The sequence below is a fragment of the Gracilinanus agilis genome, chromosome 4 (genome assembly GCF_016433145.1).
Source record: "Gracilinanus agilis isolate LMUSP501 chromosome 4, AgileGrace, whole genome shotgun sequence".
Classification (NCBI taxonomy): Eukaryota; Metazoa; Chordata; class Mammalia; order Didelphimorphia; family Didelphidae; genus Gracilinanus; species Gracilinanus agilis.
In genome coordinates, this window is record NC_058133.1 from 44619779 (window position 1) to 44646432 (window position 26654).

General features: G+C 38.0%; 1 protein-coding gene across 2 annotated transcripts in view; it reads left to right on the forward strand.

The window, feature by feature from the left end:
• Positions 1 to 26654, forward strand: part of DDAH1 (dimethylarginine dimethylaminohydrolase 1) — a 206232-nt gene that overhangs the window by 117534 nt on the left and 62044 nt on the right. For both annotated transcript variants that reach the window (XM_044672713.1, XM_044672712.1), the window contains exons 2-4: positions 10871 to 10970; positions 20595 to 20668; positions 23125 to 23244. In XM_044672713.1, the coding sequence (XP_044528648.1) occupies positions 10871 to 10970; positions 20595 to 20668; positions 23125 to 23244 (294 nt within the window). The remainder of the gene's footprint in view (positions 1 to 10870; positions 10971 to 20594; positions 20669 to 23124; positions 23245 to 26654) is intronic.

Consider the following 26654-nt stretch of genomic DNA (forward strand, 5'->3'; position numbering starts at 1 on the left):
AGATAGATAGATAGATAGATAGATAGATAGATAGATAGATAGATAGATAGATAGATCTTATCTCTCCTACTATCTTGAAAGCTACTCAAAGATCAGAACTGTGCCTTATTTAATTTTTTTTCCTGTCATCATCATCATCATCATTGTAATTACCTACTTGCCTCCACTATTAACTCTCAGGACATTTCCACTTCTGTCCCAGCAACCTTCTCAATTTGGAATGCCTCCACCTCTGCAGTCTTTCTCTGATTGTTATATTCCTCCCCAGGACCACTGGCCAGGCCATCCATGTTCACTTTTCACTCAACTCCACTCCTGACTCTCCAGACTGTTCCACCTTCTCCCTACCACCTTCCTATCCCCTTTAATGTATTATCTTCTCCCTGTAGAATGTGGAGAAAGAAATTTTCTCTCTGCAGAATGTGTAGAAAGGAATTTTCCTTGAGAGCAGAGAGCACCCCCCCATTTTTGCTTGCATTTGTATTTTCAGTGCTTAGAAAAATCCTTGGCACATAGTGAGTATTAGTAAATGTTTTGTTTACCTTTATACATAGTAGTTCACATTTCTATAGTATTTGACAGCTTGCATAAAGACATTTGATCCTTGCATCAAATCTGTCGGGTAACCTTATTATCAACTCCATTTTAGATGAGGAAATCATAGGGCTTAAGTGGCTTGTCCATGGTTAAAAAGTGAATAAACCCAAGTCTTGCTGCTTTAAAGTATAACCCCTACCCACTGGACCATGCTGCCTCTGCTACCTAATACATAATAGAGACTTAAGAGATATTCATTGCATTAAGTCTGTAAGGGACACAGGTGAGCAGTGAGCAAACTCAATTTTTCTGAGCAAAAGAGCAAACAGAAATTGGATCATTTCTCCTCATTAGAATATAGGAAGGTGGCAGGTAGGTGGCATAGTGGATAGAGTGCCAGGCCTGAAGTTGGGAGAAGCTGGATTCAAATCTAGCTTCAGACACTTCCTAGTTGTGTGATCCTGGGAAAGTCACTTAATTCCATTTATTTATCCTTTGCCCTTTTGTCTTAGAGTTGTTATTAAGACAGAAAGAAAGAGTTTAAAAATAAATAAATTGAGTTTGTAAAATGAGAAATTGAACATAAATATTTAACGTCCTTTCCAGTTCTACAATTCTTTCATCAAGCCTGTATACAACACTGGACTTCTCTGAATCTATTTTCTCAGTAGCAAAATGGGAAGGATATTTGCTCCCCAAGCCTTGCAGGGTATCTGTAGGTAAAGTGTTCTGTAACCCTTGAAGAATTAAATAAATGTGAATTTTCATTGCCTAAACTGTAAACTCCATGAGAACAGAGCACTGCCATCCCCCGTACCTTCACATAGTTGGTGCTTAGTAACAATCTATTGAATTGAATAACACACAAAACAAATGTAATATATTATAACATGATCAAGTGGAGATAGGCACAATCTAAGCAACACCCTTCCTAAACGTGTGCTAATCAACTAAGGAAACAGATTGACTAAGGTCAGCCATCATATTTTTAACTAAGGGGTCCAGGAAATCCTGTACAACTTCAAAATGGCAACAGGTTGCAGGCAAGCATTTCTGCATCCACTTCTGAATAGTTTATTTAGCATCATTAGCATGTCCCAATTAACGTAAAAGGTAGGATAAGACCAAAAGGAAGTTCCTGGGCTCATAGATTTAGAGCTAAAAGAGACCTTATAGATCACTGAGTCCAATCCCTCATTCTATAGATAAGAAGCTAAAACTCAGAGAATAACTTACCCAGGGTCCAACAGCTAGGAAAACTACTTCAGTGTAGCCAGCCTACCATTAGTAAGGCTCTATTACTGCACCCCAACTCTGTTGGACTAGACATGTGCAAAGATAGGAGAGGGCATGTGGTATGACCACAGACTGCAGAACTTGGGCATTAGGAAGACCTGGGTTGAAATCCCTCCTTTAACACTTCCTAGCTGTATTAACCTAGACAGATCATTTTATCACTGATCCTCAGTTGTCTCATCTCTAAAATGAAGATGATGATATCATTCATTTCATAGAGTTATTATGAGGATCAAATGAAATACAACCTGCAATATTGGGAGTGGGAGGAGAAAAGGAAGACACTACTCTTTTCACCAAGGACCCTTAGCTCTGGATTTGTTCAGGAGGGAACCTGATCCCAAAGAGGAGGAATCAGACTTTTCTCCTACTCCCTGGCTCATTTATGTCCCTGTCTTAGAGCAGAACTCTAAGGGGGAATCTCTTAAATAACCCTGTTTATTATTACATAATAAAGGAAGCCTGTCCAGGGTTGCCTCTAAAATGGATTCATAGTTTACCTTCTAGAAAACGACTTAATGTATCAAGTAATTGATATCAGGTATAGGACAGCTATTTATTTCCTCCACCACATAATAAATGCTTAAAACACAAAAGACTTATAAGTGCACATTAACAAACACTTAAAATGTAAAATGATGATTCAGTACTCCTAATATACTCTCCCAGAAGTTTGATTCTGAAGACATGAAACACTTTATAAGACTGCTGACCAGTTTAGAAATTTAATTCTAGATCTTCAGGCAAGCCATACTTTGGAGAGGACTTCCTTAATCCATTTGATTGTAGTATCCTCCTGGTGGCGCTCATCTTCTCCTCTGAGAAATTGTGGAGATAACCTCCTGCTAGGCAACTAGCACCAGGACAGCTCTCGACCTCACATGGTAGCCACTAACGCTAAACACATCCATTTCAGGATCTCTCTTTGGTCACCTGTGTTCAAGGATAGAAACCAGAAAGAGCAACTAGAAACTTGAAATCCAGTCTCAGGCAAACACATGTGTACACTGCTATGTGTGTACATGCCAAAACACTTATCATTCTATTGGGGAAAAACAAAAGTTAGTTAAATAGTAGTTACTGCCACCAAATAGTGACAGAAAGTCCTAGTCATGAATTGGGCTTCATAAACACACTCAAATAGATGTCACCATTGTTCATGGTGTCTCTATAACACTGAGATCAAATAAAGATAATATGGTAAACAGCTGACTAACGTCAACATTGAATAAAAATCAAGAATAAAACTATGGGCTATGTCTAATGCTGTTACACATCAAAATGGGTATTATCTTTTCAGTTAATAAAATTTGAAAAAAAAAACAACCTTTGAAATTCTTTGTAGGAAGAGAAATGAAAGAGCCCAAAGGAGTGGTATTATTGTTGTTCCTTCATGATGAAAAATAACTTCCAATTGCTATTATGTGTTTCCTACATATTCACTTGTTTTATCCATGTATGGGTCTGCAGGTGCCTTATTTCTTTGGGAGATGACCAGCCTCAGGTCAGCATGTGAATCAGCTAAACAATTTTGTGGCAGGAAAGGGTAGGTGTGGGGACAAGAAGAACAAGAGACAGGAAGTTAGAGTAAAAAAGGAAGATGGAGCTTTGGTCAGAGGGCATATCCAAAGAAGTGAAGTAAGAAAAGAAAATAGGATAGAAGAAAGATAGGGGCTTAGTTAGATAGAGTAGCCTTTATGATTGATTCATCTCCCTAATGCTGACATTAGGCAGCTAATCTTCTAGTTATTTAATGTAACATGATTTTACACTATCTCTACTATTTCAGGACCAGGCCTCTTACATTTTACTCACCCTCAGGGTCTTCAGGTACCCTGAAAATGTCACACAGAATCTCTCTTCTCTACCATCAACTCCAACCCTAAATGGCTTGTGTTTTCTATACCACCTCCCATTTTGGGCACATACTGCCTGGTACCTTGATGCCATTTGACAACTTAACATTGGATTTACTTTTACAAAGAGATATTTACATCAAAGCCATAGCAAGAACAAACACAAACATTTTCTAATTTACTTTACTTTTACTTTACTTTAGGGTGCATAATGCTCCCCTCCCCCCATATGACCTTGGTTTCTGGGGAAGGGAGTAGAATGAGGCTCACAATTTATCTTAGTTCACACATAGCATTAGTCTCATAAAGTTCAAGTCTGGGCTAGTATCCCTGGACCCTTTCTCCTTAGGACTTTACTGCTGGACTGGCTACATCACCTAGTCTAGATTTCTGGACTCCCAGATCTCCATAGCTTAAGCTTCTGTGCCAGAATAAATCCATCCCTGCACCTAGGATGGAAAAGAAAGAAGGAAAATCCAAAACCTCAGACCCATTTCTCCAAACCGTAATACCAAAAGGAGAAGGATAAAGTAAGCATCCTTCAGGGTCTTTCCTCATTATAATATGGTATCACCAGCTATAAATGAAGGAGTCATGTTTACTCTTGGACTTGAATATTGGAAAAACCACCTGAATGGCTGAGTTGGACATTTAGAGGCCATTGTTTTCAACCATGTAGCCAATGGGGGTGAGGGGGAATTCTGGGTCAGGAAGGTGGCTTATAGAGAGCCAAGCCTGAAGATGAGAGGTTCTAGGTTCAAATTTGGCTCAGAAACTTCCTAGCTGTGGGACCCTGAGCATGTCATTTAACCCCAGATGCCTAGCCTTTACCTTTCTTCTGCCTTGGAACCAATATTTAGTATTACTTCTAAGACAGAAGGAAAGAGTATTAGAAAATAAAATAAAAAGGAAAAAAGTCAGCTTCCAACCCTTTGGTAGACCAAAGCATAATGTCCACATATACTCCAATTCCATAGCCTTTCAGAAACAGGTCCCCAGAATCTTCCATGTGGGTAGTGCCATCTTGGGCAGTCAAAGCATATGCAAAACCCCCACTATATTTTTAACTCCCCAAGATCCTAGGTGTAGGATCTATATGGTAATACTTAAGGATCTTGATTTCATCAGTATATATATATTCTCTCCTTCACTGTAGATCACAAACACCCCCAGTACCTTAGTACATTGTCATGAGTTGAGGTGCCTACAAAGTTCAACATCCTATGGCAAGCCTGGGTATTAGAATTCATCTAGTAAAGTAGATAGTGGTGATAATGATGGTGATGCAGAAGAAAATTATATTTGTTACCAAATTTCTCAAAGAAAATATAAGAATTAACACAGACTAAGAAGCATAGCTTCTATCCCTTTAATAGTGACATTAAATGTCAAAGTTTATTGGATGACTCTTGGGTGATATATAGGAAATCTTTTAAGAGGGTCTGTTTTACCTCATATTGTACCTATTCTGTGCTATTTCAAAAGCAGAGATTATATTGATTTCTAAAAGATGATTTCAACCATCTCCTTCTTGATATTTTCTCCATCCTTGGCCTCTTTTCTCCTCATCTTTTCTGGCTTTCTTCTTGTCTCTGTGACCTCTGTTAGTAAACTTTTGTTCTTCCTTCTCTTGTCTCCAAGTCTAGGTATCACCCAAGGCACCCTTTACTTTCTTCTCTTCTTTTTTCCTCTCTTGACTAACAATCTTATCCATACACTCATGCCTTCAGTTATCCCCGTAAACTAATCTCTCCCATCATCCTGGTCTCTCTCTTGAGTTCCGGTCCTGCAGTTCTTAGTTCTTGCTGGATATTTCCAATACTACAAATTCAACATGCCTAAAATTTATCCATTCACTCCTACCAAATTCCCCATTTCTGGTGATGTTATCATTCTTCTACTAGTCACCCAGACTAAAGCTTAAGAGGGATTCTTGATTTTTCACTTTTGACTGTTCCTCACACTCTAATGAGCCAATCAGTTGCCAAACCCTATCAACCTTACGTCTGAAACATCTCCACATCAGAGCCTTTCTCTTTACTTTTGCCACTACCACCCCAATTTCGAAGTAATTCCTTTTCACCAGTACCATTATAATAGTCTTACAATATATCTTTTTTTTTTAACCCTTGTACTTCGGTGTATTGTCTCATAGGTGGAAGATTGGTAAGGGTGGGCAATGGGGGTCAAGTGACTTGCCCAGGGTCACACAATTATATCTTTTTTATAAGCACATCTTTGATACAGATTCCAAGGATACCCTCCTAATTAACTTCATTCCCTTGGCCAAAATCTTTAGTGTTTTCCACTTGCCTGCAGGATAAAATATAAATAAAATATAAATTCCTAATCCTAGTATTCAAGCCTTCCTCAATTTGGTTCCACTCTATTCCCCCCCCCCATTTGAAGTTCACCTTGCTTCCTCTCACGCATTCTGTGTTCCAGGCAAACTGGACAGTTCATCCTTTCTTGACATTGACCTCCTTTTTCCCATCTCCTTGCATTTGTATATTCCATCCACTCGCCTGGAAGGATCTTCATCCATTCTTTCACCTATCTGAATCCAAGGGTAAGCTTAATTCCTACATCTTTCATAAAGCTTCCTTTCAGTCATCCACTTCAGAACGACATCCCTCCATATAACCGGCCACCTTCTGTCTTATATTTATCCATGTCCTTGCCTTATCCCTCAATAAGGAGGGTGTGCAGTGCCTTGGGCTAGAATAAGGAAAATGAGATAATTCAGGACAAAATTAATTTAGCCATAGTTTCAATTTCTTTCCATTTTCATGAGTTATATGACCCATTGTCGAATTCCAGCTTCTGGAAGAGATTCTGTTTTTTCTAAACACTTCTCTCCACCCTGAGTAATACTAAGTTCCATTTGATGGGGTCACCATCTCGATGAAAAGCTGGGTGGGGTTTTTGGGGGGGTTTGTTTTCTGAAAGTCAATTGAAACAGCATTCACCATCGACATGTGACCTCAGGACAGGCAGTTCCTTGAAGGTTGGGGCTTTGGATTCTCTCTTTCAACAATCTCCACTTTTATAGCTATATTTAGTATTCTGGCTGCCTACATGACTGGCTTGCCATGTAGCCCGTCAGGATAGCATGGAGCCTGTTTGTAGCTGGAGTTTGTCTGATTCACCAGAGCCCTGGAGCCAAGTGCATGCGGTTTTCAACGGGCAGCCTACTACTGCCTCTCCCACTTCTCCAGAAAGACTGCCTTAGGGTCAGTTTTTTCACCTTAGTGCCATATGGTCCTTCAGTTCTCACAACTAGCAACATGGAATGTTTTATTATTGCATTTAATAGCAAGGCCCTCCTATGAAGCTGAACCATGAAAGTAGCATCCCCTCCCCTCACCCCAACCCATCCCTCCCCCTTGACTAGTTTGCGGTGTGGAAAGATCAGAATGTCATTGTTTATATGGATGTGACTGAGTGTTACGAAAAATTACTATCTTTGCACGAGAGCCAGGTTTTGGATGCCAGGGCAGCTGTTTTAACTTTTCAGAAACCACAGAGGTTTTGCCTAAAAAAAAATTAATAATAATTTCAAAGGACACAGTTTTAAAGTTACAAGAATCCATTCTCCCTGAACCTAGTACAGGGTTCCTTCTCTCTCTTTTCCTTTTAAAAAAGTTAATGCAAGGATCCCCTCCAAGTACTAACTAGGTCCAACTCTGTTTAGCGTCCAAGATTGGACAAAGTATCCCCCCACACAAGTCCTGTGGTCCCCTCTATCTCCACCACTATAATTGTGATCTCTCTTGGAGCAAAGGAAAAAGGTTAAGCAAAAAATAACCGATACAGTGATCATGTCTGAAAATGTAAACAGCATTCAGCCCTCATAATTATTTGGCTTTTCAGTTAACTATAGCTCTGCTTTGTAAATTATCCTTTCATTTACTTTGTTGTACCATTATGTGTATTACTTTCACAGATCTGCTTATTTCATTCTGTTAGTTCATAGAGATCTTGCTGCCTTTCACTGAAAAATAAAATAAGATGTTGTCAAAAATAGTTGACTAGGGACAGATAGGTGGCTCAATGGATAGGGAGCTAAACCTGGAGACAGGAGGACCAAACTTCAAATCTGACCTCAGATTTCCTACTTGTGTGACCCTGGGCAAGTCACTTAACCCCCGTTGCTTAGCCCTTACCACTCTTCTGCCTTAGAACCAATATTTAGTATCAATTCTAAGAAAGAAGGTAAGGGGTTTTTTCCTTTGTTTTTCCATTTGACTGTTAGAGAGTAGAGAGATGGGAATTGTACTAAGATTCTAGTTCTGCCTCCTATAAATTACCAAGTCATTTCACTGTCAGGATCTCAATTTTCCCATCTTTAAGGGGTTGATGATATTCTTGAGGGTACGGCTAGGTGACTTAGAAACAAGAAGACTCATCTTCCTGAGTTCAAATCCAGTCTCAGACACTTCGCTGTGTGATCTTAGGCAAGTCACATAATCCTGTTTGCCTCATTTTTCTCATCTGTAAAATGAGCTAGAGAAGGAAATGGCAAACCACTCCAGTGGCAAAAAAAAACCCCAAATGGGGTCATGAAGAGTCAGACAGTACTGAAATGACTGCAACAACAACAGTGGTGTCCTTGAACATCTATAAAGTCCCTTTCAGTTCAACTATTATAACTAAATTACATTTCTACCGGGAAAAAAAATCTATTGTTCCTGGATTGGAGACAGTACATGCAGAATTTTCAGGCCAAATTGCATTTTTATGATCAAGTCCTTACTGAGTCTCTGAAGAAAGGAGGTTGTGAAAGAAGGGCTCACTTCCCTAATAGGGACATTAAATAGCAATACTACGATTCTCATGCTCTCTCTCAGTTCAGTGTATTTTCCATTAACATAATGGCAGAGATGCCAAAGGAAGACAGCTGCATAATTTCCAGAGTTCAGCAGAACTTAACAAGTCATGGTAAATACTACTTTGCTTCTTTTTTTTTCATTCACATTATAGCAAATATTCCACTTCCTCTTACACAGGGCAGCTTATTCTCCTGTGGAGAGAGGTCATTCGATGTAGTTATTACACCATTAAGACCATCTCATCCATGGAAATAATTTTTTTATTGTTCTGAGTCACTTGGGTTTGTGGAATCTTTACATGGGTTCCAGAATGAGGGTGAGATGATATATTTATTTTACTTTGTATCCTCTTGAAAGTTTTTTTTTTGCCTGCATGAATATAAGCCTTGTTGTTAAAGTATTTCCATATTTTTCTTACATTAGAAATCACTCAGAGATATTTCTGTCTACAGAACGCCTCATTCACAATTCACCATGTGTACTCAGTGGCCTGTGATTTGGCAGGGTTAGATGCTTTTTCTGGTGTTTTTGCATTTTTCCCTCCATCCCTGTTTACATCTTCTCATCCTATGTCTCTCAGCCACGCTGGAAGCAATGCAGACCTTAGAAAAATGTTTAGACTAATTGGCTGCTTCCCATGAAAAGTCTTGTATTAAATTAAGGATTTCAAAAGGCATTGCTGTATTTTTAAAAGGCTTCCTGGTTTCTGTCTCAAGATATTGTAATTAGGTAAACTCCCCTGGAAGTGGTCAAATTGGCAGGTTGGCTTCAGATCTGAATGTCATTGTACTTTGAAGAGTTGCTTCTGGATTCCTATTAAGATTCAAAATTTCATTTTAGAATTGTAGGTTGATGATTTCAGGGAAGAGAAACAGCCATAGACACACACTCACCTCAAATTCAGAGTTTGTTGAATAATATACAACCCATGAGGACGTTCTCATACAAGGAGGCATCCCATCCCTATTCACTGGGTCCTCATCTTTGTCTTGTCCCAGGAAATTAAAAGTGCCCAAGTAACGGTTCCCAGAAGTCAGCTCTGCCCGAACCCCAGGTCATCTGTGGCCCAGAAATCTTAGGGTCTGTGCACTTCTATACTTTGGTAGAAAAAGGAGTCGACAGTCTCTTACAAATCACCTTTGAGTAGATAATAGAAGGCTAAACACATGGGATAACAGAATTCCTTTGGATTTAGGGTTAAATTTATAGATATCCATCAGTTACTCTTCTGTCTACATGTTACCTCTTCTCTGGTCTTATTCTAAACAGCCCACATCAAAAATTTTCTTTTGCTTGAACACATTCGGTATATTTGTTAATCATCTATAGCAGCGGTGTCAGACTCAAACAGAAACCGCCTGCATATGGACTTTAAAACCCCAAAACTAACATTATTTATGTTTTATTGGAGGGCAGTTAGGTAATGCAGTGAATAGAGTACTGGACTTAGGAAGACTTGTCTTCAAGAGTTCAAAACTGACCTCAGACACTTACTAGTTGTGTGAACCTGGGCAAGTCATTTTAACTTTTATTTTCCTTAGTTTCTTCATTTAGAAAATGTGCTGGAGAAGGAAGTAGCAAATCAATCCAATATCTTTTTCAAGATACTGAAAACTCCAAATGGGGTCACAAAGAGTCGGACACAAATGAACCATAACAGAATGTTTTATTGTCTTTTAATTTATATTGCTGAACATTTCCCAATTATATTTTAATCTAGTCTGGCCATACTTAGGAGTTTTGAGGGCCACATGAAGTTGAGTCTGACACCTCTGATCTACAGGGAACAAAATTTGTTGGGTTTGCTCTTTTATCTATTTGATTATAAACTGGAAAGATTATTTCGAATTTATGGAGATACTTTCATCCAACACTCCAAAAAAAAAATTCTGACTAGAAAACAAAAACTTTTTCATATTAGTTTGTACATTGAAATGACCGTTGGAACTGATGGTCCTTTTGTATATTGCCTTGTACAAATATAATATGATTTCTAGGAAGAGTTTTAAATAAGCCCTATACTTGTTGACCAGGTGTTGAAGGCAGGGTTTGAAAGGATAAATCAATTTTCAGAGCTCCTTGTTGATATTTTGGAGATGTGTGTGTGTGTGTGTGTGTGTATACACATAAAAATAACTTGGCCTTGAAATAGAAAAGGAGAAAAATGAACATATTCTAATGGGAAACTTTCTCTTTTCTCATCAAATGAAGTGAGCTTAGTGATTGGGGCAATTTCTGTATGGCAGATCTCTTTGTTTTTATTGGTGTTCATATGGAAAGAGAAAATGTTTTCATTTTGGGAAATAGTAAGACGCTTTTTGAGATTCTGAATTACTTCTATTTCTCCAGGTTGACATGATGAAAGGAGCATTAGAAAACCTTCAGCTCAATATCGTAGAGATGACAGATGAAAACGCAACCTTGGATGGTGGAGATGTTTTATTCACAGGTATGGCCATCTATACAGGGCTTTTCTATTTTTTTAAGCACCGACTTTCAATTTTCTGTTTGAGAGATTATTAACTGGAGACTGAAATGATTTAAAGAGAATATTCTTTCCAGATGGCAAGATGAATTTGAATAATTTGGAATGCAGATTGGTTTGATTTGATGCCAGAAAATCAAGAGCAGTACTGAGAATAAGTTAGGGACTAGACCTGTGATTTCATTGGTCTAGAGAATTCCCAGATGAGGAAACTCCCTCTAATAATTCATATCAGCACCTCTACTGCAATCTATAACCTTAAATATTTATGTAGAATACCAAGAAGTTAAATGATTTACCTCAGATCATGCAGTCAGAGATGGGATTTGAACTCAGATCTTCCTGACTCCATGGCCATCTCTCAGTCAATTATACCATGCTACTTTTACCACTATACCAATTACTTCATGGGTAAAATTGAATTTTTTCTTTGAGTATTGTGTAGTCTTTAAAGGAACCATGTCTTCACCTGTTCAATAAATGTTCTAGTTCTTTAAGATAATATTCATAATACCTGGCATTTACTTATTGTTTTAAAGTTTCCAAAGAACTTAGCATTACATGATCTCTTATTATCCTTACCACAACTTTCTGATGTGATCGTTTTGTAAAATCATGCATTTAAACCATAACGACCTAAATCAGAGTGTTCTTAACCAAAGTCCATGGAAGGGGACCATGGAAAGATTTCAAGTGGTTCATGAACTTGAAATGCATCTTGCATTTCACTAATCTCAAAATAAAGTTTAGAGTTTCTTTCAATTGTAATTTTTTTAATTTAAAAATTTTTATTCAATTAATTAATTTAGAACATTTTTTCCATGGTTATAGGATTCAGGTTCTATCCCTCCCCTCCTCCTACCTCCTCCTATAGTCGACACACAATTCCACTGGGTTTTACATGTGTCATTGATGAAGACCTAGTTCCATATTATTGATATTTGTGCTAGGGTGCTCATTTTGAGTCAATATCCCTAATTATATCCCCATCTTCCCATGTGAACAGGCAGTTGTTTTTCTTCTGTGTTTCTACTCCCAGAGTTCTTTCTCTGGATGTGGAAAGCAATCTTTCTCATAGGTCCCTCATAGTTGTCCTGGATCATTGCATTGTTGCTAGTAGAGAAGTCCATTACATTCGATTTTTACCACAGTGTATCCATCTCTGTGTACAATGTTCTCTTGGTTCTGCTCCTTTCACTCTGCATCACTTCCTGGAAGTCATTCCAGTTCACATGGAATTCCTCCAGTTCATTATTTCCTTGAGCACAATAGTATTCCATCACCCACAGATACCACAATTTGTTCAACCATTCCACAATTGAAGGGCATACCCTCATTTTCCAGTTTTTTTGCCTCCACAAAGAGCGCAGCTGTAAATATTTTTGTACAAGTCTTTTCCCTTATAATTTCCTTGGGGTATAAACCCAGAAGTGGTATGACTGGATCAAAGGGGCAGGCAGTCTTTTAGTGCTCTTTGGGCATAATTCCAAATTGCCATCCAGAATGGTTGGATCAGTTCACAACTCCACCAGCAATGCATTAATGTCCCAATTTTGTCACATCCCCTCCCACATTTATTACTTTCCTTTGCTGTCATTTTAGCCAATCTTCTAGGTGTGAGATGGTACCTCAGAGTTGTTTTGATTTGCATTTCTCTAATTATTAGAAATTTAGAGCACTTTTTCATGTGCTTATTGATAGTTTTGATTTCTTTATCTGAAAATTGCCTATTCATGTCCCTTGCCCATTTATCAATTGGGGAATGGCTTCATTTTTTGTACAACTGATTTAGCTCCTTATAAATTTGAGTAATTAGACCTTTGTCAGAGGTTTTTGTTATAAAGATTTTTTCCCAGTTTGTTGCCTCCCTTCTAATTTTGGTTGCATTGGTTTTGTTTGTACAGAAACTTTTTAATTTAATGTAATCAAAATTATGTTTTGTACATTTTGTAATTTTTTTCTAACTCTTGCTTGGTCTTAAAATCTTTCCTTTCCCAAAGATCTTACAAATATACTATTCTGTGTTCACCTAATTTACTTATAGTTTCCTTCTTTATATTTCAATTATAATTTTTAAAAAACAGTGTTACATAAAGAGGTCCGTAGGCTTTGCCAGACCATCAAAATTTAGTCTGTCACACACACACACACACACACACACACACACACACACACACACACAAACAGTTAAAAACTCTTGGTCCAAATCAAGTTTAGGAGCAGGGTGGAAAAAAAAGCAATCAAAATTCATTTTCAGTTCAGAGCTAAAGGTAATAGAGTATCATTTTTTAAAATGCCAGTCACTCAACTACACTAGAACATTTTAACCCATCACTAGAAGAAAAGAAGACGATAATGATAAACTGGTGTCATCAATCTTGACTTTTAGTCCTTATTAAATGCCAAAGTCAAGTCATTTGATTTTTAATGCCAACTTTGGTATACCAAGTCACTGAAAAAATACATTGCATCTGCCAGGTAGGAATTTTTCTGGAGCTTCTATTACTATGGTGATGAAATGGATCATACATGCCATACATGAACCTTGTGGGAGTTTTGAGTAGCATAGCACCCTGTTTGTCTCTAGGTAAATGGGATACTGAGGAGCCTGAAATATAAGGATCTTTTCTTTGTAATTACTAACAAAATATAACTGCTATACAATACATAACTGAACTTGGAAGGTGCAGATGCCATCAGGAACAAGAACTCAAAATAAACATAGCACTTTAATTCACACAGAAGCCACTTAAAAGAGACATTAGTGTATTGTGTTCAGAGCTCCAGGTCTAGGAATTAAGAAGCCTAGTTTAATGGGAATTTTTTCACCAATTTATGTGTGACTTAGGGACAAGTAACAATCTTTCTAGAACTTATTTTCCTTAAGGAATTAGGCTAAGTGCTTCTTAAAGTCCCATTCCTTTCTGAAGCTTCACCTTTCCCTAGAATTTCTCTCCCTACTTTTACTAAACCCAAGAGATTCAGGGGTTGCCTTTGAAACCAGCTAGGATAACGTTCATCTTTCATCTAGCTAATGTCGTTTTGCATTTTGTTGTGTTTTGTTTTTTATCACAGACTACATATATATATACATATATATATTTGCCTGAAACCATGATGGCTGTAAAGTTTATTGTTCTTAGCACAGCAATAAACAATTCCTCCTTATTTACAGGCTCTAAGACCATACATATGTTTGTGATCATACATTGCCTTTTGTCATTTTACCTACTCTTCTCAAAGCAGCTTTGTCAGCCATGATCCTGTACTGACAGGGCAGAACCAATTCCTCTGCATCTCAGTAATCATCCCAAAGCTCAGAATTCACCATGCTATGCCAATTCTAAATAGTTCCCTTTGCCTCTAGGAGAAAGCACAAACTTCTCAGCGTGCTGTTAGAAGAAGTTAGATGGCAAAATGGATAGAGCACTGGCCTTGGAGTCAAGCACAGAGTTAGAATTCTGTCTCCTACTAGCTGTATAACTGGGAGCTTCAATTTCCTCATATGTAAAAGGGGAATAATAACACCTACTTCCCAAGGTTATTATGGGGACCAAATAGAATAACACTTGTAAAATGTTTAAAACTAGCAATTATTATATAAATGATTTGTTGTTTAGTCATTTCAGTCATGTCCAACTCTTCATGACTCCATTTGGGGTTTTCTTGGCAAAGATACTGGAGTGGTTTTCCATTTCCTTCTCCATCTCATTTTACAGATGAGGAAACTGAGGCAAATAGGATTAAGTAAAATATTGCCCAGCATCACAGAGGTGGTAAAAATCTAAGGTCAGATTTGAAATCAAGTCTTCCTAACACTAAATCTGGTGATCTATCCATTGGGTCTCCTAGCTGCCCATATAAATACTAATTATTATTTAAAACATTTCACAATTCAGCTTTGAGTTTAATGCATACTATTCCCCTTCATGTGCTCTCCACACCTGCCATGCTGACATTCTTGCTGTTCCCTAAACTCAATTCCATCTCCTGCATCCATGCCTGGAATGCCCTCTTCTCTCCCTTTGATCTCATAGAATCTCTACCTTCCTTCAGGGCTCAGCTCATTTGCCACCCCCTGCAGGATACTTCTCCAGATCCCTTTATTTGTTCATTTTCTGCTCTTCTTCCCCAAATGATTATGTGTGCATGTGGTATCCATCTAGAAGAAAAGACAGTTGTTTAGTCTTTGCTCTGCCCCCAGCACTAATATACATAGTAGTACTTACTAAATGCCTTGGGATTTACTTGGGATAGGATGGATAAAACAAGCAGGAGGGAGGAACATATCTGTTCATCGCTCTTGCCTTTATTCACCTACTAGGGCCAGTTGAGCAGGAAACAGGGCATGAGATGCCTCTTGTTCCTCCTGTTCATGACGCCCCACTTCCCTCCTACAGGCTGACTCATTTATTGCACAATTAGGAAACTGTCTATAAACCCTGCAAGGTAACCGTAACTGTCAGTCAAGTGAACGGCTGCTGACAGCCGCTTTTTTCAACCCTGTCTCTCTAAAATATAACGTAATTATTAAACCACTATTTAAACAGATGAATGGTATAATTTTCTCCACACTTCCCCACCCAACTTTGGCCTTTAAAATAGGAATGTAGGTCAAATCCAATTAAAATAAATACTGGCATACTTTACTTTAAATACGCTAACCATGTTCCTGAAAAGATATGTGAAAATCAAATTATATTAATGAAGTCTCCTTCAAGTTTATCTTTGCGAGAAAAATTATGGAGATTATTTTGAAAAGCAAAAAAGTTTTGTCAAGTAAAATATAAATTTTATATATTTGGGGATTTTTAAGAAGTTCTTTTTCATTAAATTTATATCACAAATAAACTCATGTGTAAAATTCTTTATAACCTTATTATAAGACTTTATAGTTTCTAAAGCTTTTTCATATCCATTATCTAATTTGATCCAATGTGGCCCAACAGTATGAGGGCTGACTTGAGAATCAGAGTACAAGTTCAACTTTTAATGTCTAGTCCTTGTCAAAATTGAGCAGCTAGGTGTTGCAGTATATAGGGTATGAGGTCTGGAGTCAGGAAGGCTCATTTTCCTGTGTTCAAATCCAGCCTCAAATACTAGCTGTGTGATCCTGGGTAAGTCACTTAACCCTATTTCCTTCAATTCCCACATCTGTAAAATGTTTTGAAGAAGGAAAAGGCAAACCCTCTAGTATTTCTGCCAAGAAAACCTCAAATGGGGTCATAGAATAGGGTAGGACTAAAAAATATCTTAACAATAACACTTGTCAAAATTACTTCACCTCTCTGGACCTCAGTTTCTCCATCTATAAAATGAGGAGATTAGACTAGATGTCATAGGAAGTTCCTCACCACTAGATCTCTGATCTTGTGATTCTCACAACCTTGAAAGTCTGATAAGCCAAGATTGTTTTCCACACTTGGAAAATGAGATTTCAAGAGTTTTAAGCATCTTCCCCAGAGTAGGACACTTTATAAGTGGACCCAAACACAGGTCTCCTGCTTGTTCCTGTCTAACTGAGTCTTCTTTTTCTTTTTTTCCCATACCTATGATTTTATCAGTTTAGGGAGTTCCTGATGAGGCATTTCTTCTAACAGTGCAAGTCAGTATCTTAGAGAATTTAATAGGGACACTGAGGATTTTTTTAGTCAGGGTTATAGTCGTTATGTGTCAGAGATAGGACTTGAACCAAGTAAAACTGACTCCAAGTAAGACTTCGTACACTGTTTCTCATATGGTACCTTTCTCTTCCAAAATAAAGCACAAATGTACATTACCTAAAAATTCTCCACGTAACTAAAAGATTTCCTTACCCAATAGGAGGCCCATGTATTCAGAACATGCAGGAGGGAGCATATCTCCAATACAACAAAAGAATTTGGATGGTCCCTTGGAATTTTCCCAAGCTGGATTTGACCTGTGTCATTTACCTGTTAAGGATTAAAGAGATAATATTTGTAAAGTCTTTGAAGCACTTTTACAGAGTTTTTCTAAATAAATGTCAAGTGTTTTTATCATCAGTGATAATCCTCATCACCAAACCCCTCTGGTATCCCCTTAAATATTTTTTTCCACCTGGGAAGGGTTTAGGAGCCTGAGAATTTGGTCATTTCTGCATTGCCCCAAAGCATCTAGCTATGAGTGTTTGCTAATGTGACTTAGCTATTTTAAACTGGACTTTGCATGCTTAAGGAAGGTTCTCTGTCCTTCTTCATCAAATAATAACTCCCATTTATATGATAATTTCTAAATTTCCATTTACATAGTATTTTACAAAGGCTTTCTTCTCTTTCAACAATGCCATGAGAAAAGGCCTGGCAGAATTATTGTCAGAATTTTCCAAATGAGAAATCCGAGTCTTGGAAAGGTCTTGGGCCCTGCCTTGGGTGACCCAGCTAAGTCAGTGACAAGACTCCCTTCTTTTATCATCCATATAATCCTTATCTTCCTTTAAGGTTCATCCAGTGTGGGTGCCACCTCCTTCATAAAGCCTTATCTTATCCCTGCAGCTGTTAATGTTTTCTCCCTCCTGAGTATGGAATGCCTACATGTCATATCTCTTTAAAAAAAAAAAGGAGAGAATGGAAGACTAAACCTTTCACAATCATGACTGGGGAGAAAATTTGTAACCAGATACTACATAGAAAAGACAGCTTCAATTATATGAAATTTAAGAGATTTTTGGCACACATAAAATTAGTGCTACTAGAATTAGAAGAAAAGATACAGATGTAGAAAGATGTTTAAGTTCAATATCTCTGATGAAAGTTTGGCATCCAAAATCCATAGAGATGACAAAAGCAAAAATTAGAGGCATTTCCCAATAGACAAGTAATCTTGTAAAGCTTGTAAAGCTTGTAAAGAAAAAAAAACAGATTTCAAAAGAAAAAATACAAACTACCAATAAACACATGGAAAATGTTGTCAAAAACACCAATAGAGAAATGCAAAGCAATCCTTAGGTATCATCTTATATTCATCAAGTTAGGGAAGATGCTAAAAGATGAAACTCATTTTTGGAGAGGCTAAAAGAAGACAACATTACAGTTCAATTCTAGTAGATTTTTAAATTAGCTCAGATATTATTGGAAGACAATTTAGAATCATGTAAGGCAAGTACCAAGTTGTTCCTACTCTTTTAACCTAGAGATTCCTCTATAGGGGACTGTAGTCCCAAAGAGATTTTTGACATCAAAAACAACAAAAAATGTATTAAAGGGGGCAGCTGGGTAGCTCAGTGGAGTGAGAGTCAGGCCTAGAGACAGGAGGTCCTAGGTTCAAACCCAGCCTCAGCCACTTCCCAGCTGTGTGACCCTGGGCAAGTCACTTGACCCCCATTGCCCACCCTTACCACTCTTCCACCTATGAGACAATACACCGAAGTACAAGGGTTAAAAAAATGTATTAAAATATTCATAGCATCATTCAACAAACAAACAAAAAATCTAGAAGAAATATGTGACCAATAACATGGCTGAACTCATTACAACATGTGAGTATAAAAGAATATTTTTTGTTGTTCAATCATGTCTGATTTTCTTGGCAAGGATAATGAAGTGGTTCACCATTTCCTTCTCCAGCATATTTTATAGATGAGGAAACAGAGGCAAACAAGATTAAGTGATTTCTCTAGGATCAAGCATCTAATAAATGTCTGAAACCAGATTTGAACTCAGGAGGACTCATTTTCCTGACTCTATACAGTGTACCACTTCATTGCCCAAAGGAATGCTTCTAGGCTATAAGTAATGATGATTATTAAGAATGCAGAGAAATGAAGGAAGCCTTGTATGAAGTGATGCAAAGGACCAAGGCCAAAAGAATGATAAGCCCAATGACTGCAACAATGTAAATAAAGTCAACATGGAGAGGCAACAAAACAAATACAATAGTCCCTACTGGTACCATATTGTCCAAGTTGAAGGAACTTCTGTCCTTTCTGTTAAAAATGGATAAACTAATTTTGAGAAGTTGTTGTGAAGTATGGGAGGTCTCTATTGTGTAAAAACAAAAAAAAATACCAGTAATTTTAAAATATCTCTTTAATAATACCATCTAAGATTTTGCCAGGCATCAAACTCCAGGTCTCTATCCTCTGGTTTCAGGCTCCAGACTTCCCTTTTTTAATTCAGAAGAACACTTGCCATTCTCTAGTCTTGACTAATTTCTCACTTTCTCCATAAATTTTGAATATTACTGACAGTTTTCAACCATCATATCAGCCAATTCTTTCAACCCCCTGGAGACAGATTTCATTTGGGTCTGGTCCATTTAATTCATCAAAAGTATCCAAAAATAAAAAAAAATTTTAAAAAGCATCCACATCCTCTCTTGCTACCTCATCAATGATCATTTTCTTTTTGTTCTGCCCTTTTCAGGTCCAAGATTTCACTCCTTGACTGAAAAACTAAGAGCTAGTCAGCTCTAATTTTGTTTCATCATTAGTTATCATCATGATCTCATCTGCCTCAAGCAACAGACTTATTCTTTCTGTGGTCTTCCTTCTGTCCCCAACATTGCCAGAACACCTCTGTTGTCTTTGTAGCCTGTGTTCAGCACTGTTGTTGTTGAGCCATTTTAGTCACGTCCAACTCTTCATGATCCCCCCATCTGAGGTTTTCTTGCAAGAGATACTGGAGGGATTGTGCCATTTCCTTCTCCAGCTCATTTTGTAGATGAGAAAATGGAGGCAAATAGGAGTAAGTGACTTGCCTAGAGTCACACAACTAGTGAGTGTGTAAGGCCAGATTTGAACTCATCAAGATGAGTCTTTCTGATTCCAAGTTCAGTGCTCTATGTGCCGTGCCACGTAACTTCCCTATATCTAACACAGAGGCTATTAATGTTTGTTGAGCCTCCTCTAAGACTCATATCCACAGCTTCTGACAACCAGTCTAGCATTATTTCATCTGTATTATGTTGCCTTTGTGATTACAAAACCACATTAGGGTTTTGTCATAGACAAAAATATTTGCCCTCAAGGAGTTTACATTTTATCAGATTCAGGAGCAAGGCTAATAATGATCACTCAGTGTCATACTCACCAAGACTAGCTGTTCTCTAATATTTTCTAAATGCCCATTATTTTATTTTAAATGGAAAGGCCTGTTTTCATAAAGAAATTCCCAATGTTTAATTTTTCTTTAAAATTACCACTTAATGTTGTTACCAATATGTAAAACCACCATTTTGTTTCTGGTTACAAACCTCTTGATTTTTTCCAGTCAAAATAAACATTTCAAATAGCATAAAATTGTTTATGAAAATAATTTTATTTTATCTTATGGGCTAATGAAGTCATTTGTTTAATGAACTGATGTTTGGAGTGGATAGTGGTAAATGGAGTGGGAATGGCATTAAGGTAGTCTGCTGTGGTTAGAGATTACTGCTTTGTACTTTAATTAAAAAGAAATGGTTGCGGGGAGGGAAAGAACATGGATCACAAAATGTCAGAAAGTGATTATGAAAATGGCATTGATGTAATCTGGAAAAAATGTAACACTTCAAATTTTTTTTAATTAAAAATAAAAAATGATTGCTAAGTTGGTATAACCTTTCATTGAGTCTTTGCCATTTTTTTCATAGGCAGGGAATTTTTTGTGGGCCTCTCCAAAAGGACAAATCAGCGTGGAGCAGAAATCCTAGCTGACACTTTCAAGGTGAGTAAAAGAGTGACTGTGCCTTGCAAATAAATAGCAAGTATCCAATAAATGCTGATTAAAGGAATGTATATTTAATTAATTCTCTAGTCTCAATGTTGTATAATAATAACAATAATAGTTCCCATTTCTATAGTGGTTTAATGTTTGCAAAAAACTACATACATTATCTCATTTGAGGAATTTTAGATAGTATAGCCCTGCGCCTGGAATCAGGACAAAATTTTTGTTCAAAATTGAACTTGGGCATTTCTCGACTGTGTGATCACAGGCAAGTCCCTTAACCTCTGTCTGCCTCAGTATTCTCTGCTGTAAATTGGAAATAATAACAGCATCTACCTCCTGGGATTATTGTGAAGACCAAGTGAAATAATAGTTGTAAAGCACTTAGCACAGTGCCTGGTACATAGTAGGTGCTCTATAAATGCATGTTCCTTTCTCCTTGATGCTCACAATAGCCCTGGGAAGTAAGTGATATTATTATCCTTGCTTTATATACGAGGAAACTAAAGTGGAGACAGTTAACTTCCTTGCCCAGTCACACAGCGATGAAGTGTCTACAGCAGGACTAAATCTCAGAGAAGGTAAATGTTTTACTCAATGTCATACATCTAGGGTATATGCATTGACTCCACATGAATGCATAAGCTGGCAACCACAAAACCTAATATTTCTTGAGCTGTTGACCTTTTATTTAGCAAGTGATGGTTACAGTCACATCAGAGTTGGAGGCGAGGATTCAGGAGTAGAGACTGAGTTGTTTTCAGAGGTCCCTTTTTTCCTTCAGTCCGTAGTTATAAAATTGTTGTCTTCATCTTGAATAGACACAAACTCATGATGTAAGCAGGGGCAACTTTTAAATGTCTATCCCCTGACTGGCTACAATAAGGAAGAATGTATTTTCAGATCAGACTCTGAAGGAATTTCAAGCAAACTGACTGACTAACATAGCATAAAAGATTAATTTTGACTAAGATCTGGATGTTTGGTGATGCCTCATCCTACCATTTGTGGCCACAAGAAATCAAGAGATGCTTCTTCCCTTTGCAAAATATTTGAGTAGGAGAAAGCCCCATAAGAAACATTAAATAATACCAAGGATGTGTGTCTTCCTTACATAAAAGAGTAGTTGAAATGAACACTTTATGCTACAAAACACTTGACACACTCTCTGTGAGCACAGCTATACAATGTAGAAGAAGAAACAGGATAGGAAGTTTCTTTTTTTTTACCCCCCCCCCTTTTGCCTCAGATCATTCTCCCAAATTGCCTCATATTTTTTATTGTTTGCATAGTAAAGTGAATCTGAAGAACTCTCCTAGAGAGTGGTGTAAACAAATGTGACAGTGTATATTTCACTTTTTGGTTCTGCCTATAGTTTTTGTAAAAAAATTAAACAAAGTGGACCTATTTCTATTTGCATTTTTCACTTTACATTAAATCTTTCTTTTAAATCCTTTAAAAAAATCCCACTGGATCCTCAAAATAACTCCATAACAAAGGTATTATCAGTTTTATTTTCCCCTTTGCTACAGATTAAGCAACTTGAGACTCAAGAATTAATACTAGAACCCCACCTTGCATCTTTTGATCTTATACTTGCAAGCTTGTGTGTTGAGTTTTGGGTTTTTTAGGACCCTCTTCTCTAGATCTCACAGAATAGGCAGAAATTTAAAGTGCTGTTCACTGTGTAAAACATCTGGCAATGCTATGGTTTCTTCTTAGAAACTTGCCTGATTTGACAAATTAATAAGCCCCCAAACTTCTCCCAGAAACAAAGGCCCACATGGACATTCCACTCAGGCTATTAAATTATCGGTGAGTCATGGAACATGACAGTGTCTAGAGAATTAGGAATGAGCATCACACAGATATATGTCATAGGACTTGGGAGCTATGTAACATTACCATCTCTGAGGTTTAAAAAATGGGTATCCCACTGAGAGTGGCCTGGGGAAAGTGAGTAGGCTGAAAGATCACACAATTAGGGAACCCTGAAGACGAATGGACTAGAGATGTCAACAGGGGAAATGTATGCTCAACAAAGAAGATGGGCTGGTCAAGTAGCAAGGGTGTGGGACTAGAGATAGACAGCCCAAGGACTCCCCTGGTATCTTTGTGACCTCAGAAGAAAATGAGGAAAGCCTTAAGCATAAAGGGTGGGCCCTCGTTGCCAAAATTATGGGAGGACATGGATAAGAGCCATATGGGATGGGCAGGCTTGGGTGGGTTGTGGTCTGCATCATTGAAGGGAACTCCCAAATCTATGAGATCACAGATCCATTTGAGTTATATCCTCACACACCCCCAAGTCCTAGTTTTCCCTCTAGACATTTCAGACCTCTAAAACAAGCTTTGTATGAGAAGATAAAGGCTTGGGAAATACTTTGTCGATTGAATTTGTGATGATGCAACCCAGAAGGTAAAAAACTAAATAATTTTCACTTTGTGCATAGGATTATGCCGTTTCCACGGTGCCAGTGGCTGATACTCTGCATCTGAAGAGTTTCTGCAGCATGGCTGGACCCAACCTGATTGCCATTGGCTCAAGTGAACCTGCACAAAAAGCTCTCAAGGTAGAGTGAAAAAGTCAATCTGAAGGGCATAGGGAGACTCCATTTATTCTTTCTAATGCCTGCCTGTTTTCAGACAAAACCAATAAGCCTAAGTTAGAGCATTCAGCAATGTGCCATCATCATGGCCACCTGCAATGTGCCCATTTACCCAGAGTTATCTAATTGTTATAAGTGAAATTCACTGGGAAACTGCTTTTCTCAAGAGGCAAAGATCTATATTATAGCAGATACTCATTTCTCACTTGTTTCTCACTTCAAAGAATGCCTTGATTCAGAAGCACCTGAATAGCTCAATCTCTTCCATTCTCATAATTGTTTATTTAGAATCCATCATTAAAGCCTCAAAGGCAAGAGCTTTGTACAAATGTATCTTAGTGAAAAGAGAATGAACTGAAGTATAGTGATGGCTGTTTGCCTTGTCAACTTCCTAAGACCCCTGTGGTGGGCGCCTCTTAGTTACAGCTGCCTTTCCCCTGGGCAAGATGGATTCCCTGTCTGTAGTAGATAAAAGATTATAGCTTGTGGAAGCATCCTTTCCTTTTCTGTGCTCCCAGACTATATCAGCTATTGGATTGCTAAGCTCTTCTGCCACTGACTTGAAATTGTCTAAAGATTTTGATTTTGTCCCAAGGATTTGGTTTTGCCTCATGATGGCTTATTCTCAAAGGCAAGCTACATAGGTAGAACACTGGATGACCTGAGTTCAAATTCTGTCCTAGATACTTTCTAGCCACATGACCCAAGACAAGTTACCTAACCCCTGTCTATCTCAGTTTCCTCATCTTTAAGGGGGGAGATAATCATAGCATCTACCTCTCAGACTTGTTGCAAAGATCAAATAAGTTAATGTCTGTCAAATGCTTAGCACTGTGCCTGGCACACCATATTTATTTAATAAATGAGTATTTCCTTGTTTCTTTGGAAGAGCTTTTTGTTGTGTTGGTGCTGCTCAATTTAGAGAAGGATGAGCATATTTTCTGGGACGAACCCAGTGGGTGTGTTGGAAAGACATGATTTATTTGAAAGGTGACGGAGCCCCTCACAGATGAATCATCTCCTACAGTTAGGCAGTTTACTGAGGGACTGTTTGTAGTGACAACAGCATTAGGCTCCACATCCATGGTCATGTACAGTATATTGGGCTCCTCATCTCTGAAATAGATTGTAAATTCCTTGGGAGAGGGAACCAGAAGTCCAGCTTCTAGATGCTTCTTGGCACCTCCTAACACAACACTGATGAATTAAGAAGGGCTCAAAAGGTAGATGTAGACTGAAAAAAATCAGGAACTTCATAGCCCTAGAAGCAGAAGTGACAGTGGTTACTTATTTCTACTTTTAGAGAGTTCTTAAACACCCAGGAAAACCATCCTTGATTCTCCAAACTCTTTGTATTGATAACAATCATTATCATTATAGTTAACATACCTCATAGATATAGATATATAATAGCTAACATACTGTTGTCTCTCAGGCACTGCACTAGGCATTTTATGATCATCATTTGATTTGTTCTCACAACAATCCTGAGAGGTCAATACATGCTGTTCTTGTCCCCATTTTACAGATGAGGAAACTGAGGTAGACAGAGGTTAAGTGACTTGTCCAGGATCACATAGCTAATAAGTATCTGTGGATAGATTTGAATTCAGGTCTTCCTGACTCCAGATCCAGAGCACTGTCCACCACTCCATCTAGCTGCCTCTAACCTTTAAAGTTACTATTCCCAAAGAGCTGAGAACCAACACTTCCATGACCATAGGAACATAAGTCAAGTGCTGGTGTTTACACTACTTTTGAGGGCCCCTTTATAATAAGGCAGGTAATTGTGATATTAGAAGTAAAGTCAAATAGATTGGTCAGCTACGTACTGCAATGGATAGAGTTCTGGGTCTGGTGTCAGGAAGATTCATCTTCCTGAATTCAAATCTGGTCTCAGATATTTAGTAACTGGATGATTCTGGGCAACACACTTAACCCTGTTTGCCTCGGTTTCCTCATCTGTTAAATGGTCTGGAGAAGGAAATGGCAACCTCTCTAGTATCTTTGCCAAGAAAAGCCCAAATGGGGTTATGAAGAGTCAGGCACAACTTAAAAAAGACTGAATGACAACAACTAAACTGGGTTCAGGCTCTGACATTGATAAGAATTGTATTACCATGGACAGCTCACTAAATGGTGATGTTAAGCTTTTGTTTTACTTCCCTCCCAGGAAGACTCTTAGAGTACCTACATAAAGGTGAAGTGAGATGGGCTTACCCTTTCAGGAGTTCAAGGATGAGTAATTTCATGCGTATCAGTGTACCAGTGAACATGTATTAAGCACTCACCATGTGCCATGCACTGTACTAAAGTCAGAGAAATACCAAAAAAGGCAAAAACACTCCTTGTCCTCAATGAGCATACATTCAAATGGGGGGAGACAACATGGAAATAACCTCATACACATAAGAGGCATCACCTTTCTTCAAAACTTCTCAGCAGTGTGAAACCGTGCAAGTTCTTTCACTTCTCTGAAATGAGGGAATTTTATGTAGTGGCCACTAGATTCCAAATCTCTGCCCCTGTGACCCTGCAATAGGACCTGTTTAAACCCTGCACTCTACCACCATCACCTTTATCACGTCCAAACGGTCACCACCAGAGCCTGAGGAGGTCTTAGAGGTAGACTTCTTTGAGAAGAGCTCTTTTATAATAACTAAAACACCATTACACATGAGAGCTGTCATGCTTATAATAAGGAGCTTTATTTTTTAATTTTTTAATTTTGAACATTTTCCCATATTTACTTGTTCCATGTTCTTTCCCTCTCCCCAAACTCCCCTAACCCCCCTTAGCCGACGCACAATTCCACTGAGTTTTACATGTATCATTGATTAAGCTCTAATTCCATATTATTGATAGTTGGGCTAGAGTTATTGTTTAGTGTCTTCATCCCCAATAATACTTATGAGGAGCTTTTGAAACTTAGGGATGAAATAGAAGTTTGAGGGTCTACTTAAATCAGTGGTTCCCAAACTTTTTTGGCCTACTGCCCCCTTTCCAGAAAAAAAATATTACTTAGTCCCCTGAAAATTAATTTGTTTAATTTTAACAGCAATTAATAGGAAAGATAAATGCACCTGTGGCCATCACCAGTCCCCCGTGGATTGCTGTAGCACCCACCAGGGGGTGGTAGTGCCCACTTTGGGAATCACTGACTTAAATAATGCCTTTGATAAACACTGACTGTCGACCCCTGTGAGTGGTTGAAAAAATGTTGCTCTTAAGAAGGGGAAAGTTTTTTCATTAAGGAGTTCCATTTGCCAATGAACTCAGTGATCAATCCCTATTCCACTACAAATTGTTGTTAATTAACATCAATTGGGCCCTCACTGCTGCAACCTCCCTAATCAAGGTGATTCAATGGATGG